Genomic DNA, 17,920 nt, shown 5'->3' on the forward strand with positions numbered 1-17,920 from the left:
AGGGCCACACTGGTCAGGAAGCAAAAGGAGGACCCTTCTGAGCCCAGACCCCCATGGCCTCTGGGCATGTTCTCGTGTCCCTAGTCTGCATCTTCTATAACCCCCACGATGTGCATGTGTAGCTATTTTTAAAAGACTAGAGTCCACTTTATCACAGAGTGAAATGACTTGCATATTTTGCTGGGCCCAAAAATATTCCATGACTTATTTGGTGATCTCTTGGGAAATTTCCAGCTGTTTACACTTTTTTTCAGATGTGAGATCACTTTCTTTAAATGGATCAAATCAATGTTCGCTTTTACTTTAAAGCATCTTTTATTTCCTTGCCTCCAGAGTTCTTTAAATATTTAATCTGTTGCGTATTAGGGAAGCAGTGGCTGGAAGGGAGTTCCAGCTGGGGGTGGTTCACTGTGGGTGGGCAAGACAGGTTTTTCTCATGCCCTGGTGCTCGTATGACTTTCTGGTCGCCTGGGGAAAGCAGCTTCTGCCTCCAGTGCCTGCCTGGGTCCTCAGTCCTCTGTACCTCCTCCCCCACTGGGTAGAGAACAGCTGGGTTCCGGTTTTGTTCTGCGGTCCTAGGGGGTCTTCTCCAGTCTTCTGGAGTTGGGGTGGCGACAACCACACTCTGTGGTTGAAGCCCCCGTTTTTACGATTGTCCTGCAGGCACAGAGCTGCTCAAACACCAGAAAGGTTTTCCGTTTGTATTCTTCTCCTGCTCCACCCATTGTAAAGTGAAGATTCCGAGAGGTGGGAAGTAACATCACTTTCTTACTTTTTCCTGCAGAGTCCTTTCCTCTTTTCCACAGGACCCTCTTCCTGTTCACCTGGTCCCACAGTGACGTTGGGAGGTGAAGGGACAGGCAGTGACCCCTCAGTCGCGGTTCCAGGCTAGGCTGTGGGTGCCGCACAGAGCACTCGGAATGCAGGGGTGGGCCCGCAGCTCCCTCCTGGCACATGTCCCCCCTCTGGACTGTTCCAGATTCCTCTGGCTTTTCTGGCTGGAGAAAGCCAAGCTACAGGAGGTAACCTACCCAGAGCCTTGGTGTGGCCCCTGAGTGAGGTTGTGTGCATCTCTACCTACCTATGCCCCTCCCTCTCTAGCCAGACGCCAGCAGGGCTGCCTGGCTAGGCCTCCCCGGCTAAGCCTCCCCATGGCCTCTGCTCGCCTCATGAGGTATCCTGACAGTGCTTAGACGCACCATGACCCTGCGCCCCACCTGGGCATTTTCCCCTAACTTTCATAAACAGGCTCAGGTGCTTGTGAGTCCCCGGCAGTGCTGGTAAGGACTCGTGGGAGGAGAAATTCTTGTAAACCTTTTATTTGGTGTGGAACACACAGGGTCCAGTTTATTCCACGTACTGTACATTCACTACACGCATGATGGGAGTCATGGTTAAGCACAACTTGAGATGGATGGGATGAAGCCTCCCTGTGACAGGCAAGGGGGCTAGGAGGGTGGGTGAGTGCAGATGGCAGACAGCGTCCCAGGACCCAGGCAGTGAGAGGCCAGGGCCCCGGGGCTCCTGACCCTGCCTGGCCTGGCTGCACCTGCAGCTCACGGTAGCCACCACACATTCATGGGGACATGGAGTCAGTGAACCCACGTCCCGGAGCCTCCCAGCACCACAGCAGATGCCTGGGGGCGGAGCAGCACTAACTCACTGAGGTTTCACAGCATTGACTCAGCACCACCTTGCAGGAGTGCTGGGCACACAGGGGAGGAAGGCCTCTCCCCTCCAGCTCCTCCCTATTCGATTCAGAGCGGCAGCTACTCAGTTAACCCCACAAAGCAGCAGACCTTGGGATAATTCTCCTTGTCCACACCCAAGGAAGAGACGAACCTCTGAAAGCTCACCGGCTCACTGCTTTTAGAAAGGCCCACACGACCTCCCCACCAAACCACAACCTCCCCACCAAACCACCCCCTCCCCAAGTTGGAGATCTGCCCCTGGGGAGGAAGCCAGGCAGGTGGCAGGGTAACAAGAGGGCGGTGCGTGGCTGCCCGGAGCCTCGCCAGGCTAGGGCTGCAGCTTGCTGGCTTCACACATGCCCATGGCTATGTCCACTGCCCACCTGAAGCCAATGCAGCAGAGACAGGTGCTGGGCCTGGGTGCCTTCTACCCCGCCCTCTGCTCTCTGGTCCCCAGGTCTTGGAGGAAGGTGGGCTGGTAGCAGCCTTCACCACAGCCCCCCTCCAACATGCCTACAATAAAAGCAAGGATAGTCGCAGTAATCAGGGGTCGAGCCATCTGAGGGCCTGGGATGGGGTTCCACAAAGGTGTCCTGCTCTCATGGAAACGGCAGCCGATTGTGTGAGGACATTCATGTAAATCTGAGTGCTGACAGGCAGGGTGGGGTGGCTCACAGCCAGGAGCTGGGCTGCTACTCATTGGCAGGGCCCTTGGGTCTCCTCAGGGAGTCGATGTAGTGAAAAATGGCCCCCAGAGCCCAGCTGGTCTCAATGTTGTCAATTTTCCTAGTCAGCTTGAAAAGACAAAGAGAGGTCAGGAAGGGCCATGCTTGTTGTGGAGACCAGGGAGCGGTCTGGGTGCCACACCCCATGGGCAGTGCTGCCCAGGCACGTCCCCCAGCAGGGTGTGATGACTGGGGGCGGGGTCAGGGGTGCCGCACCCCATGGGCAGTGCTTCCCAGGCACCTCCCTCAGCAGGGGGTGACAAGTGGGGGAGGGGCCAGGGGAGCCGCACCCCCACAGCCAGTGCTTCCTAGGCACCTGGGGGGAATGAAGGGGTAGGGGATGGGGAGGAATGTCAGAGGAACCACACCCCACCTGGGGCAGTGCTTCCCAGGGACCTCCCTAGGCAGAGATGGGGCAGAGGTGGGGCTGCGGCGGCGGGTGGGGGGGCCTCACCTTCAGCACTCTGTTCCCCGGAAACCCGAATTCTTGCAGCAGCAAGCTGACATAGGTGAGGTCCATGCACACAAAAGGGCTGCTCTGTGTGTGGGTCTCCATTGTCCGACACACTGGAGACAAAGATGGGGGCCCCAATCAGTGTTCGGGTGATTCACTCCCAGGGGCAAGGGGAGGGATGCAGACAATCCCACCAACTGTGAGGGCACCCAGTGTGATTTACAGATAACAAGACTGCAGCTCAGGGCAGGCAGGTAGTCTGCCAAGAGCGCTGCCAGAGGAAGGTCGGAGGACAAACCCCACAGTCTCCTCCCCGCGTCTTCTCTGCACAAGACCTGGGCGTCACGCAGGATGAAGGGACAGAAGGATGTCAAGGTTGGCTCAGGAGAGCCTGCTCGCATTCTTCACTCCAGCCTGCCTGCAGTTCCTCTCAGCACCTGTTCCCTGGAGGGGAGTCACGGATGCCGTGCCCATAGGGACAAACCCACAAGTGGCATAAAAGTTAGGAAAAAAGCCACTTTTGGGGGGTGAAAACTTTATATGTAGAAATACACAAAGTTTAAGTATTGATCTGCAAACTGGCAAGCAGAAGAGGTTACTGAAAAGGAGGCTTGGCTTTCACACCTGGGTGGTGGGGGGTGAGTGCGACCTAGACAAGGAGGTGGGTTAAAGAGCAAGAGGGACCCCATAGGGAGCAGCTCTGAACCCTCGCATGCTGGGCTGGTTTTGCAAGGCCTCCTGGCTTCTCCAGGCTCAGGGACAGTCAGAAATTTGCTGGGATACGCATGTGGCAGTGGCTCAGGTATCAGAAAGAATGAAATCGAGGGAGTCTGTCCCTCACAGAGACAAGGGAGGGACTGGAATTATGGCCCTTCCACAGTGAACACCACCAGGGCCTGGGCAGGTGAGCCACTTGCTGCAGCCACATGGTCGGGAGGTGGCGGACTTGGGTCCCTGAGTGCACACTGCCCATCTCACACCCTCTCAGTGCTAGTCTATAACAGAATCAGGACAAAATCTAAGAGTTCTGATGCTGGGGCACGTCTTCAGCACTGTGGGCATCTGCCCAATACTGGGAACAGTCCCACCTGCATTCATCCCCTGGCCCTTCCCACTGAGGGCTCTGCTGGCCCGGGGAGGGGCAATGGTCACTCACCATATTTGGCTGCAATCTCAAAGTCTCCAACCACCAAGCTGCCTCCTCTCTCAGCATCTGTGGGACAAGACAGACACCTGACTCGCTTTGGAGCCAGAGGCCCCGTGACACTGAGGCGGGGCGGGGAGGGTTGGCCAGGGGTTCCAGGGCTATATGGAGCACTCCCCTGGCACCCTAGGATACAGTGAGGGGTGTCGCTGAGGTCAAGCTGTGAGGCGTTCCGCCTTCCGAAAGCCTGCTGCTTTAAGAGGCGGTAGGCACCTTGCTCATGGACCAAGGTCCGTGAGGTGGCAGGGCATGGGGTGAGCAGGCAGGAAGCCTAGCCAGCGCCTTCAGGGTCACCACATCCCCAGCCCTGGAATGCCTTCTGAGAGGAAGCTCGCCAAGGTCCTTTGGCCACTAAAATTGAGAAGCCACTTAATTTCAAGTTAAAAGCAAATGTATGGAATTGATGTTTCCTGAAGCCGTGGCACTGAGCTCAGCAACAGTATTTTGGCATCAATTTCCTAAGTTTGAAGACAAAAAAAAAAAAAGAACTGTTAAAAAAAAAGGTGGCGGGGGGGGGAACAATTTGCTAGGTCTCAGAAATGCCCCTGGGACAAGCAGGCAACACCTTTACGGGGCTCTGTAGGAGGGAGGTGCTGCCAGGCCTCTGCTACCCCTGGGAGGAGGGCGGGGAGAACGCCTGGCTCTCAGGGACTGTGGCTGGGTCCTCAACACAGCACAGATGTCCATGTCCTGGAGATGCAGCTCCAGGGCTGCACTTAACTGCTGTATGAGAGGCTGTTCACCATGCTGGGAGGCGGAATCTCCTTACTTATCCTTAGCTGCGAACATTCACTAAGCTAGCAAATGTTGGCATTAGGAGGATGTGACTTATGGATGCAGACCTAGCCTCCCCACAGAGCAGGTGCGATCAGGGAGGGAAGTGAATGCAGGTATGATGGGTGCCTGGCAGCGGACAGACAACACCTGGGTGTGCACAGTGCCAAGGGACATGCCATGCTGAACAGCATGGTGCCTTCGAGCCATGCTGCCACCTCCTGGGACCCTGGAAAGTGCCAGGGCTCCTGGGGGGCAGCCTGCAGTTCAGTGAGGGCCCACACTGACTGTGGGTGATAGGGGTGCTCCCCAAGCCAGCCTGGCAAAGGGTGGGGATACCCACTGGTGCCTCATGAGGCGGGTGTGGTGGGCCATGGGCGGCAATCTCAAAGGTACTCCTGGGCTCTGGGTGGGACCAGCAGGGTCCCCTGGGCTGCCAGGGACCCACCTTCTCTGACCCCACTTGTGCCGGAGGGACCTGGCGCTTGGGCTGAGGGTAAGATATCACCTTTCACCTTGCCCTCACCCCAGGTAGGGTGTCCTGATACTGAGAGGACTTCTCAGAGTGGCCCCTCAGTCAGTGAGCAGCAAGGCAAATCCACTGGAGGTGGGAAGGCAAACCCTGGGCCCCTGGATCTGCCTTCTGGGTGGCTTTTCACTTAAAACATTAACATATCTTACCAAAAGGTTGGCGGTTCGATCCCACCCAGAGGCTCTGTTTGACAAAGACCCAGTGATATGCTTCCATAAAGATTAGAGCCAAGAAAATCCTCTGCGGCAGTTCTACTGCACATGGGGTCGCTATGAGTTGGAATCGACCTGACAGCACCCAACAACAACCCTTACACAGGCAGTACGTTCTGATGTTTCCAGTTTACTTCACTAAAAATCCTGGTCACAGCCACTAAACTGACTTCACAACCCTCAAGAGTTTTCACTCAGACTTTGAGAAGCACCAGCCAATGCACACTGAGTACCCTTTCCTGCCCATAATTTACTTCACTGGGTGTGGACAATGAGTCGGAATGTGCTGTGAGCTCCTAGGGCTGATCTGCCAAGTGGCCAAGCCCTCCCCATGCCAGCCTGGAACGTTCTGGCCCCGAGCAGGTGAGGCGTGCCGTCACCAAGCAGCTCGTTGAGCAGGTGCGTGGCCACGGTGTGAACTGTGGAATATTGTAGACCATTATCACGTAGCCCGTGTAATGTGCTTCAAGGGCACAGCCTACCTTCGAGAGCTAATTTGCGTATAAAAAGCAGGCTGATTACACTCTACTCAGACCACAAGAAGCTTCCCATGGCCCTGATGCTAAGTTGATGTCTATGATCCCAAAGGGTAATATGACAGAAGTTGATCATCTGCCTCAACCCACTGCCTGAGAAAGGCCCACACCCCGGGGTGCCCTTAGGTGCTTCCTGTCTGCACAGCTCAACCAGGCACTGTCCTTACCGATGAGGCCAACTTGTGCAGCAAGGTCATAGTAGTAGGAGAAGGCATAGAAGTCCACGTGCTTCACTTCCTCTGTCCTGTGCACCTTGCCTCGAAGAATTTCTGACACTCTGTGGGCACACAGCTCGTGGGGGTTGCCTGCTGGCAGAGGACAAGCACAAAGCCGGGGTCAGGTGGTCCTGAGTGCATGGTCCCGGCCGGCCAGAGTAGGACTGGGTCTGCACACAACTCAATAAGACCACACAGGGACCACCTTCAGGGCGCCGGACTACCTCGCTGGCCAAATGGCCTTGAGGTGCAGTGTGAGCAGGTTAACTGGCCCCCGTCCCATCAAGCCTGGACTGTGCAAGGATGAGCACCTTCTGCTCGATTTCTGCTCCACCTCGAAGATGAGGTCTGCATTCTCCCTGCCACAGACGAGGAAACTGATGCCTAACTGGCAACACGCAGAGTTCACGTGGCTGGTCACGCCCACCTCCTTGGAAGGAGAAACTGACATCGCAGGCCCTGAGGCTAAGGAATTGCCTTGGCCATCTGACAGCACTGCCACTCATCTAGTCTCAACGCCCCCTGCCGTTCCCCTCAAACTTGCCGCACCCTGTCTCTCTATCTTTCACACCTCACACCCAAACCACCATCACTCCTCTCTGCTTCCACTGCTGTTCTGCACCAGCCTGGTCTTTACCCTCCACCTCTGCCCTGGGCTGCTTCCCATTTCTCCCCAGTGGTGCTAAGCCTGCCCTTCAAACTCATTTCCTGCCACGCCCCGTGTCAGGCCAGTCACACTGGCTCCTCCTTGTTCCTTAAACAGACGCCCCAGGGCCTTTGCACATGTCCTCCCCACTAGCACCGCTGCTCTAGAACTGTGAGGCTCATTCCCTACCTCGTCACCTCTTGGCTGAAGTGCCACCATACAAGGCCTTCCTCAACTCTCAACTGTCTTCCCCCTCAACGCTCCCTTCTTCTTTCCTTGTTTTATTTTTCTCCAAAGCATTTCTACGGTTTTCCTGTCTGACTCCTCCCGCTACAATGTCAGCTCCATGTGGGAGCTGTCTGCATCATCCACTGCTGCCTACCCAGAGCCTGAAACACACGAGAACCCCTGAGCTGATGACAGTCAGGGCCACAGACAAGGTGGACACACCGCATGCCCACAGATGCAAGTCAGGAACAAAACTTCAGTATTTCCTTCAGAAGCAGCCAAATGGGCGCAGGGCACCCAAGATAGCCAGGGTGAGGGGCAGGCCTCACAGGGCCCTACCACCACCACCAGGCAGTGCAAGGGAGGCAGAATCTGTGCTGAAGGAGGGAGCTGGGTATCTCCCTCTGTTCGAGTCAGGCTACTCAGCAAGCTCACGTGTGTCTCACAGCCCAGGACGCTTGGTCCTTCCTCACCAGACTTGTTAGGAAACTCAACCTTTCTGAAGAAAGTGCTTGGGGACAGACAGGGGGCCCTGTGGAGCAGCTCCCAGCGCTCTGGCACAGGCCCAGCGCCCCAACGAGGACCAGGCCTGCCCTCACCTTGTGGGGTGCGTAGCTTGTCTGAGAGGCTTCTTCTCCCAGGCATTTGGGCCAGGGTCTGGGGAGGACAGGCTGCCACCCTCGCCTTATAAACACTGTGAGCAAGCCACCTACTTGCTTTCTCTCCCGAGATTCTGTATGTGACTTCAGCATGCTCCCACTCTCCTTTGAAGCCAGGGGGCAAACAAGGGCTGACCAGCTCCTTTCCATCCTTAGCTGAAATAAAGGGATTGGAGAGAAAGCACATGACAACATGAGGGCTGGGGTGCAGATCAGGCACATACAGATCCCCCAAGGTGGCCATGGTGGCACAGAGCCAAGGCATCTGAGGTCCAGGAAGCACACGTCCTTTTGTGTCCCCGATCAACTGGGGGCTGAGATGCCGGTGGAGGGGTGCTGGGACATCCAGCAATGGCCCCAGCTGCCCTGACCACAGTGTAGGGCCCCAGGTAGCTCCAGCAGAGGCGCCCAGCAGAACCTGGGAATCAGAGGTCATAAAGTGACAACCGTTTGCAGTTTAAACCATGAAGTGTGAGGTGATCTGCTACGCAACAGCAGTAAACAAACAGGGAGACTCAACCTCTTGGGCAGGGAGCAGTTCACAGCCCTCGTGCGAGGTGTGGCCTGACAAGACAGTGTACCCCCTGCTGCTCTGGTGGAAGGCAGCATCCTGGGCTAGCTGACCTGAACACTCTGGCTAAATGACAGGTGTTCTAGGGCCCTGGAGTGGGGTTGCAGGTGACTCTGAGACTTGGACATGTATTTGATTCACAACAAAGGACACCCGGATTTGAAAGAAGTGAACTGAAATAGGACGTGCATGCAAAACCCAAAATTCCATTTAGATATTCCAAGCCTATTGGAAGGATAAGCCTTGGTGAGAGGAAGGTGTGTGGAGGCAGCTGAGAAATACAGTGTGGGGTGTCTGGGGCCTGAGAGTGAGCATGGGCCTGGGCGGTACACCCCACACGTGACACATGTGGAGAAGAGATGCCAGCTCAGGCGGTTAGGAGAGCCTGGTGCCAGCCTCCAAGTGCTACCTCCATGGGACAGGGAAGTTCTACAAGTCTACGAAGGCCAGCTGTGGGCTTAACCCAAGATTAGGATTCTCCTCAGTGAGGTCCAGCTAGAAGGGCCAAAGAAGTCCTGGGGTCAAGCCATGCTTTGTAGCAGCTTGACCAGACGCTGCTCCACCCCAGCCACAGGAAGGAGAGGGTGGCTCTACATGCTCCGTCATACAGCAAGAGAAGACGAAAAGCCCTCTCAGGGCACCTGTGCACCCTGACGAGCAAGGGTCATCTCTTCAGAACCTCACACACAAGTCAGCCCAAGTGGAGGCGGCCACTGCACCCTGTTACTTGGGCCCCTTATACCTTCCAGCACGGTGCTGCAGAAATGACTCTACAAACAGCCTTCGTTCTAAAAAGCAACTTAGCACATCCAATTTAGAAAAGGCAGAGGAAGTGTCCCTGCTGGGCCCGTGGTCCTTATCCTGGCCCTCAGGGTCACTAACCTGCCCCACAGCCTGGCCACGTGCAGTAGGCTGCAGGGGTGGGGGAGGGGAGACAGCCTTCCCCCAGGACAGGGCTCACCCTCCTGCTGACAGTGGAGGCCGAGGTCACCCCACTCACCAGGCTGGCCTTCTACACCGCCCAGGAGCGCAAGCCGGGCTGACATCAGTCCGAGCCCCAGGTAGCTGTGGGAATAAAGCAGTGAGAGAGAAGGGTGTGCAGGGGCATGCTGGGCACTGTCCTGACTGTTCAGTAAGTTACCTGGCCTAGTCCGAAGCCAGTGGGCAAGGGAGGGTGCTTGCAGCAAGGCAGTTAGCAGGCTTTTCTGCTCCTTCTAGAAGCCCCTCTGCAGAGCTGAGGGAATTCAACTCATTATCTCAGCATATGGGGGCCTATTATGGGGTAGCAGCTCAGCTAAGAGCTAGGGCATTGTGGTGAGTTATGACAGACATGGCCCCTTCTTCATGGGGCTCATGCCTTTACAAAAGCAATTTATGTAAGGTGCTGCGTGGCAAACAGATGGTCCAGAAACTTCTCTGCCTAGTTTGTGGGCCCCTCCTGCTCTTCCAAGGCAGGGGAGAATAAGCAGAAAAGAAGAGATTAGTGTTATTGTAGGCAAATCTAAAAATGAAGAAGAATGAAGGTGAAGGAGGAAGGAGAAGAAAAGAGAAGGGAAAAAGAGGAAAGAGGGAGGAGTGAGAAGTAGAACGGGGAGAAGTGAGAAGTAGAACAGGGAGGAGGGAGAAGGGCAGGAGGAGGGAGGACAGAAAGAGGGAGAAGGGCAGGAGGAGGGAAGAAAGGAACAGGGAGGAGGGAGAAGGGCAGGAGGAGGGAGGAGAGGAAGAGGGGAAGGAGGAGAGCAGAGGAGGAGGGGGAGGAGGAAGAGAAGCAATGCTCCCAGGCTTGGTGGCACCTGTGGCAGGGAGCGCCCTGGGTGCAGGTCTGTGACCAGGTGTCTCAGTCCCACTGAGGCGACATGGGCCCAGCAGTGTTTGCTGTGCAGCGTGCTGCCCTGTCCCTGTGCCTCAATCCCAAACACAGACCTGTAGGAGTAGAGCTGGTAGGTCCTGTTGAACACCTGTAGTGACGTGATGTAGCCGGCTGGGGAGGTCTGAAGGGTGCCCTGGGGAATACAGGAGGGTCACTGTGCTTCCTGCTGTCTCTCTGGAAAATGGTCCCCCACCCCCTCAGTTCACACGTATATTCAACTCAGTTAGCTTTTCATGAAGTCACGTGCTGTGAACACACTTGGAACAAGGAGTAAAAACTAAACATCCAAAACGAAAAGCATGTTTTTCCACCTTATATGTAGCGTTCCCATTCTCACAAACAGTCCTGCAAGAAGTAAACAGTACCAAGAAGCAGTACTAACATGGGGCAGCGGGTGGTGGTAACTGGACAGTGAGGAGGTGCGAGGCTCTCTGCAGCAGGCAGATGGAGCCAGGTCTCCTTGCCCTGCACCACAGCACCGCAGGGAAGGAGGCACCTTGCTTCCTGCTTGGCCCAAAGGTTCCAGCTTTATCTAATTTATCCCCCATCTGCAAAATGGGCGCGAGGGTATGCTTAGCCATCGTGATTTCTGAACCAAAGTACAAAGCAAGAACTGGAAATGCGCTTGGCCATGGGCTGGGAGAGGCGCAGTGCCTTGACCTGGTGCCTCAGTTCCTGCCATCCCAACAGGAGCAGCCACCTAGCCCCTGTGCCTAGATGAGGCCTGCCCTGCCTCCCTTCTGGGGCTGTGTGGGCTGGTTACCTCTGTGCTCGGCAGGAAGGTGATCTGTGTGGATCCTCCACCCAAGTCCAGCATGCCCACACTGCTTCTTCCGGGGGCTTTCAAACTGCCTGGAGTACGCGTGAGCAAAAACCAACATGGCACGGCTGTGTTAATGGGTAGATACGGATGGTAGGAAAGTTGACCAGAGAGAGGTTACAGGCCCAGGTGTCAGTGGGAAGTGAACCATGACAGAAGCGGCTGCAGCTGGAGTCCCCTTAGAGAGGTGCTCCGTGCTACGGGATGCTCAATGGCGCCCCCGGTGGCTGCAGTCTTAAAGACACATGACAACACTGGCCCTCAGAGAAGCCCTGAACCTGAGGTCCCTCCTGGGAAGGAAGTCACCGGTGTGCTCCCTGCGACCCTGACCTCTGGCATTTCTACAGCATCTAGTGGGCAAAGGCCAGCTCTCCCTCATCTGCCATGGAGCTTCTCATCTCTCCCTATCTCTCTCCATGTGAGAGAATTCTGCCAGGGAGCTTCTTTTCGTATGTGCCTCAGATACACTGTTCTTTTACAAAGGACTGTAAGGGGCCAGAAACCTAGAGGAACTGAGGATGGCCTAGGAACAACTGCTCCCACTGCCTGTGGCAAGATGCCTGTTCCTGCTCTCCCTACAGCTGAGGAGGCTGGTCATTTGAGAGCATGACTTGTTTTACTGTTACTCCTCTCACAGCCCAGGTCCCCTGCAGGTCTGCTGCAGAAGGCACAGGTGTGCTGGGGCACTGTCCCAACCCATAGCACCCCCTCTCCTAAGAACTCGCCCCAGTGTGAGCCCCCAGGAGTTAGTTAACAGGTGAGAGTAAGGCCTCTGCTCTCTAGAAAGCCCTGTCCTGAGCCACACGTGCAGACATCTGAGAATGGCCAGCCTCACAGTGAGATGGGCACACGTACCTGTCAGGAAGTTGACCGTGATCCAGGCGGAGACACCTGAGAGAAAGACAGAGAGAGAGATCTCACACACGTGCTGAATCACAGAGGTGCTGCACACTGCACCTGGGGCCCTCAGTGCCTCCTTCAGACTACGGGCCCACAGAACGGCTACCACTCCCTAAGTTACGGAGGCATTTGGTTCACAAACGAACCCTGTGGCGAGAAGACACTACTAAGAACTAGACCACCCTGTTCTCTGTCGCCGGCTTCCTCAGGGTCCTATTTCAAACCAGGGGCCAGTGAGGAACCACTCAAGTGTTTCCTTAGAATTACAACAGCAACAACTTCTAACCTGCAGCGGCTGGGGAGTCTCTCCAAACGTTCTTGAAACTGAAAAGGTGGTTTGTTTTCAGAAACTTCATGTGCGCCAGGTTCAGAGTTGGTCAGGATGAGTGTTTGTTTCTAACACTGGCACCAAAAAGACCCTCTGGGACATTTAAGCTCTGAGTCAGAATGGATCAGCGGCTTTGGCTCCTCTGACCAGGGGAGCTCTCAGCAGAAGCACTTCATGGTCAGTCTCAGGGGCATCCTTTGTCAGACCAAGGTGCTCTGGACAACCCTACCTTCATCTGTTCCATTCATGATGGAGACGCAGTCCTCCCCCACGAGGAAAGGTGAGGCCTTAAACACTTCCTCCACCTGGACATAAAGAGGGAGATGGGGTTTTTCACAGAATTTAAATCACTAGTCCCAGTGACATGAGGTTTTCAACAGGCATTAGCAGAACAGTCTGATGGTGTTCTGAAATGACAAAGACTAAAGCCTGTTTTAAGCTTTTCCAATCCAGCTAATACCCCCAGGTGCTCTGGGCAATGGCTGCCCAGGGGCCTGGCCACCCTGGACTGGGTGGCTCCAGGAGGCTGGATGGCGGGATGAGCTTGATGGGCACCCAAATGCTGTCCTGCTATGACCTAGAAACGAAGGGTGGAACTGACAGAGACCAGACCTAGGGCCTGGTGGGCACTGCCCAAGCACCTGAGAGGGGACCCCTAATGGGCAGAACAGCTGGCAGAGGAGGGCTGAGGGCAGTGAGCGCTGTCACTTGGTTCCAGGTGATGTTGGGTCTTGATAACGCAGGACTTTGGCACACCTGCACATCCCCGCTGTGTCCCAGTCCATGTCTGACTCGGGCATTGGAAGGTCATGACTTTATGGAACTATTTTAGTGCAAAATTGCCACAGTCCATTTTTTTTATCACTCAGCAGGAAAACAGTGTGGATGATGAGAGGGGTCGTCCTGCTCAGGCTGAATTTCCCTAACTCGCCAGTCATCTAAGTACCTGCTAAAGACAGGTTCCCAAGTCCAACCCCAGAGGGATCCTGACCCCAGAGGTTGCAGGATGGGCCAGGGCAGACAGTCTCTAACAGATGCTCCAAGCATGAGAACCACGGCTTGGAGAGCAGAAGGCTCAAGGACCTCTTCGATAGTTATGCATGTAAGGCCAAGGGCAGGACCAGTAGTTTCCACGGAGAGAACAAGCAGGCTTGAGAGAAGCAGCAGGAATTTAGCTCCAAGAACTCCCTGACACACATCAAGTCTCTGAATGGAAGGAAGCCCTTCAAAAGCACAGTATCCTTTAAAATAAAGTTGTTTTTCTTAGCATAAAAGACGAGCTTATACAAACACCCAAACAGTTTTAAGTCTCACGAGGAAGACAATACTGACCACCTGCAGGTGGGACCTAAAGGTGAGCCTGTCACATTGCAATGTCCCCTCTGCAGGAAGCTCTGTGGAGCCTGTCACGCTGCAATGTCCCCTCTGCAGGAAGCTCTGTGGAGCCTGTCACACTGCAGTGTCCCCTCTGCAGGAAGCTCTGTGGAGCCTGTCACACTGCAGTGTCCCCGCTGCAGGAAGCTCTGTGGAGCCTGTCACGCTGCAGTGTCCCCTCTGCAGGAAGCTCTGTGGAGCCTGTCACGCTGCAGTGTCCCCTCTGTAGGAAGCTCTGTGGAGCCTGTCACGCTGCAGTGTCCCCTCTGTAGGAAGCTCTGTGGAACCTATCACGCTGCAGTGTCCCCTCTGCAGGAAGCTCTGTGGAGCCTGTCACGCTGCAGTGTCCCCTCTGCAGGAAGCTCTGTGGAGCCTGTCACGCTGCAGTGTCCCCTCTGCAGGAAGCTCTGTGGAGCCTGTCACACTGCAGTGTCCCCTCTGCAGGAAGCTCTGTGGAGCCTGTCACGCTGCAGTGTCCCCTCTGCAGGAAGCTCTGTGGAGCCTGTCACGCTGCAGTGTCCCCTCTGCAGGAAGCTCTGTGGAGCCTGTCACGCTGCAGTGTCCCCTCTGCAGGAAGCTCTGTGGAGCCTGTCACACTGCAGTGTCCCCTCTGCAGGAAGCTCTGTGGAGCCTGTCACGCTGCAGTGTCCCCTCTGCAGGAAGCTCTGTGGAGCCTGTCACGCTGCAGTGTCCCCTCTGCAGGAAGCTCTGTGGAGCCTGTCATGCTGCAGTGTCCCCTCTGCAGGAAGCTCTGTGGAGCCTGTCACACTGCAGTGTCCCCTCTGTAGGAAGCTCTGTGGACCCTGTCACACTGCAGTGTCCCCTGTGTAGGAAGCTCCTGTGGAGCCTGTCACACTGCAGTGTCCCCTCTGCAGGAAGCTCTGTGGAGCCTGTCACGCTGCAGTGTCCCCTCTGCAGGAAGCTCTGTGGAGCCTGTCACACTGCAGTGTCCCCTCTGCAGGAAGCTCTGTGGAGCCTGTCATGCTGCAGTGTCCCCTCTGCAGGAAGCTCTGTGGAGCCTGTCACACTGCAGTGTCCCCTCTGCAGGAAGCTCTGTGGAGCCTGTCACGCTGCAGTGTCCCCTCTGCAGGAAGCTCTGTGGAGCCTGTCACACTGCAGTGTCCCCTCTGCAGGAAGCTCTGTGGAGCCTGTCATGCTGCAGTGTCCCCTCTGCAGGAAGCTCTGTGGAGCCTGTCATGCTGCAGTGTCCCCTCTGCAGGAAGCTCTGTGGAGCCTGTCACACTGCAGTGTCCCCTCTGTAGGAAGCTCTGTGGAGCCTGTCACACTGCAATGTCCCCACTGCAGGAAGCTCTGTGGAGCCTGTCTGTCTACACAGAGACCCGCTGCAGGTTCAGAGCGCTTCCAGTTATCACTGACCACCCCTCGAGGGAGAACTGGATGAGATCACCTTTTGCAGTAACTTCTGAGCCTTTTCTTCCGGTAATAGGCGTAACCCAGCTGTTGCCTTGAGGACCAGAGGGGTGACCTTCCAGAAGTCAAAGGGAATTTCTTGTTTAGCCACATCCAGTAATTCCTGAATCCCCTGCGTGCTCTGTGAACATTGTAAAGACAAGGTGGGTCCTGTCAGAGTACACAGGCTTATAGGTGCCCCCCATCTGCTTAGCCTTTACTAATTTTTAAATCTGATTTTTTCTTATTTTGCAACTAGGCAGGAAACAGTGACTCCAATGGCACTGGAAGTATGTGTGACCTGGGGACCGGGTGAACAAGGAGACATGCCCGTGGCCACCGGAATGTAGTTAGGACACACAAACCACATGGATAGCACACTGAGGAACCATCCTTCACCTATCCATCTCCTCAAGATCCAAGCAGGACAAGGCTCTACGTCGCTATGGGAGTGAGGCACCACTCTGGAATGGTGTCACTGGTGTACCAGCGGGCACAGGGCCATGGGGGAGTTTGTCTGTCCAAGGGGAAAACACACATTCCTTTTATCCAGAGGCCCATCCTAAGATTCTCCAGGAGATAGCCTTGGTGTGCTGTGACACGTGTACAAGGGGATACACTGTAGTCTTTTCTGGTGCAGTTAACAAAAGACTGGACATCAAATAAGTGTCCTTCAGAAGGGGATTGTTCCATAAGCTACGTGTGCACTAACACACCGTGATACCTGCAGCCAGGAAAACAGGGAGGTTCTCCACACAGACCGCAGACGATCTCCAAGTTACACTGCGAAGTGATCAAAGCAAAATGCTCAACAATGCATCATTCTCCTGTGTATGGAGAGTTTAAGGGGGACGAGGGATACAGTGAACTTACTTATGTACACATCAAAAAGCTCTCGAACGTTCCCTAAGAAACTGGTGACACTGGTGTTTCGGGGGAACCGGAACGGGTGGGGAAGTTCTCACAGCGTGCCCCCGTGTAGCTTTTGAAATCTGTCCCATGTGAATGTGCTACCGAAACAAAGCTTTAAAAACCCTGCAAGTTACGAGGCTATGTGGACAGCTCCTGTCTGGAAGGCAGATGAGAAGACAGAGGGGGACAGGAGCAGGTGAGTGGACACAGGAAGCACGGGGTGGAGACAAGGAGTGTGCTGTCGCATCGGGGGAGGGCTGCTAAGGGTGCATAGCAAGGTGTGCAGAAGTTTTTGTATGAGAAACTGATTTGAACTGTAAACTTTCGCTTAAAGCACAATTTAAAAAACCTAAGTTTATTCTAAAGGTATCTAATTTAATCACTAATTTCAGTTTTTGTTTTCAATTTGTTTTTAAATCTAGCAGTAGGAAAGCAAAGCTGTAATTACATTGTCTGAGATCACCAGGCACCTGTGGGCAAGAACAATATATTAGCTTATGATTTAGGAAATCCTTAAATTAAAAGGACCTTACAACTAGATTAGTAACTAGTTTCATTCATTGGTGGAAATGCAGGGTGTTCTGAAAGTCTTAGTGCTTTAAGAACGTTAGAAGCATAAATGCTACAAACTGGCAAAAAACATCATTTGAAGGTTTAATTATTTCTATTTCTTTTAAACTTATTAGTTCTGTAAATTTTGCATAATACATTTTTAATTTTAATTTTTTGTTTTAGTCAGTTTGTTATCTTCAGAGAAACTGAAATAAAAAATTAAAAATGTATTATACAGGAGACAAATATATAATTCCACTTACATGAAGTATTGAGAATAGGCAAATGCAAAGAGACAAAAATTTGTTAGTGGCTACCAGGGACTGGGGAGATGCGAAAGTGAGTCATTGCTCAAGGAATACTGAGTTTCTATTTGAATTGGTGAAAACTTTTACAAATAGATAGTGGTGATGGCCGTACTACATGGTGAATGTTGTCAAAGAGAGACTGATAGATCTCTTGCTTTGACGTTGGACTTTTCTTAACTCAGGAACGAAATGTTGACTTTAAAGAAATCCCTGACCAAAGTTAATTCACCAACGGCTTCTCTTTCACCCAAAGTTGTTACTAAATTTAAATTTCAAAACACACAGCTGAGTGGAGGGTCACAGACCATCTCATGACCTGATAACCACTGATATCAGTAAAAAGGGGAGGACAGGGTTTGATCAATCTTGTTAAGATTAGTGAATGGTTGATCTGTATTTCTCCCTCCCCTTCTCTTTATAAGTAACCTTGTACCTAGCTTCTTTGAGTCATTTGTTTTTTTCTGAAATAAAAATAGTCTTCCTACATGCACACTGTACATAGACTAAGAGGCAGCTGTTAGATAAAAAAAAGGGGATACTGTGTGGTTTAAAATCAGGAAAGGTGTACGTCAGGGTTGTATCCTTTCACCATACTTAGTCTGTATGCTGAACAAATAATCTGAGAAGCTGAATTATATGGAAAAGAACTCAGTGGAGGAACACTCATTAACAACCTGCAATATACAGATGAAACAACCTTGCTTGCTGCAAAGTGAAGAGGACTTGAAACACTGATGAAGATCAAAGACTACAGCCTTCAGTATGGATTGCATGTCAACACAAAGAAAACAAAAATCCTCACAACTGGACCAATGAGCAGCATCATGATAAATGTCAAATACTGAAGTTGTCAAGAATTTCACTTTACTTGGATCCACAATCAATGCCCATGGAAGCAGCAGTCAAGAAATTAAACGACATATTTGCACTGGGCAAATGCGCTGCAAGAGGCCTCTTTAAACTGTTGAAAAGAAAAGAAGTCACTTTGAGAACTAAGGA

General features: G+C 53.5%; 1 protein-coding gene across 16 annotated transcripts in view; it reads right to left on the minus strand.

The window, feature by feature from the left end:
- Positions 1–280: 280 nt before the first annotated feature.
- The window catches only part of ENTPD6 (ectonucleoside triphosphate diphosphohydrolase 6), a 38,173-nt gene continuing 20,533 nt past the window's right edge, over positions 281–17,920 (minus strand). For 10 of the 16 annotated variants that reach the window (XM_064275684.1, XM_064275690.1, XM_064275692.1 and 7 more), the window contains 11 exons: positions 15,148–15,291; positions 12,595–12,670; positions 11,993–12,028; positions 11,081–11,169; positions 10,371–10,450; positions 9,448–9,512; positions 7,931–8,032; positions 6,296–6,436; positions 4,027–4,083; positions 2,871–2,983; positions 281–2,485 (listed from right to left, as the gene is read on the minus strand). In XM_064275684.1, the coding sequence (XP_064131754.1) occupies positions 2,384–2,485; positions 2,871–2,983; positions 4,027–4,083; positions 6,296–6,436; positions 7,931–8,032; positions 9,448–9,512; positions 10,371–10,450; positions 11,081–11,169; positions 11,993–12,028; positions 12,595–12,670; positions 15,148–15,291 (1,005 nt within the window). In that variant the 3' untranslated portion in view covers positions 281–2,383. Of the gene's footprint in view, positions 2,486–2,870; positions 2,984–3,205; positions 3,315–4,026; positions 4,084–6,295; positions 6,437–7,930; positions 8,033–9,447; positions 9,513–10,370; positions 10,451–11,080; positions 11,170–11,992; positions 12,029–12,594; positions 12,671–15,147; positions 15,292–17,920 lie in introns of those variants that run through there. The other 6 variants (XM_064275694.1, XM_064275695.1, XM_064275696.1 and 3 more) reach the window with 4 other exon arrangements.

This window comes from Loxodonta africana, chromosome 24 (genome assembly GCF_030014295.1).
Source record: "Loxodonta africana isolate mLoxAfr1 chromosome 24, mLoxAfr1.hap2, whole genome shotgun sequence".
NCBI lineage: Eukaryota > Metazoa > Chordata > Mammalia > Proboscidea > Elephantidae > Loxodonta > Loxodonta africana.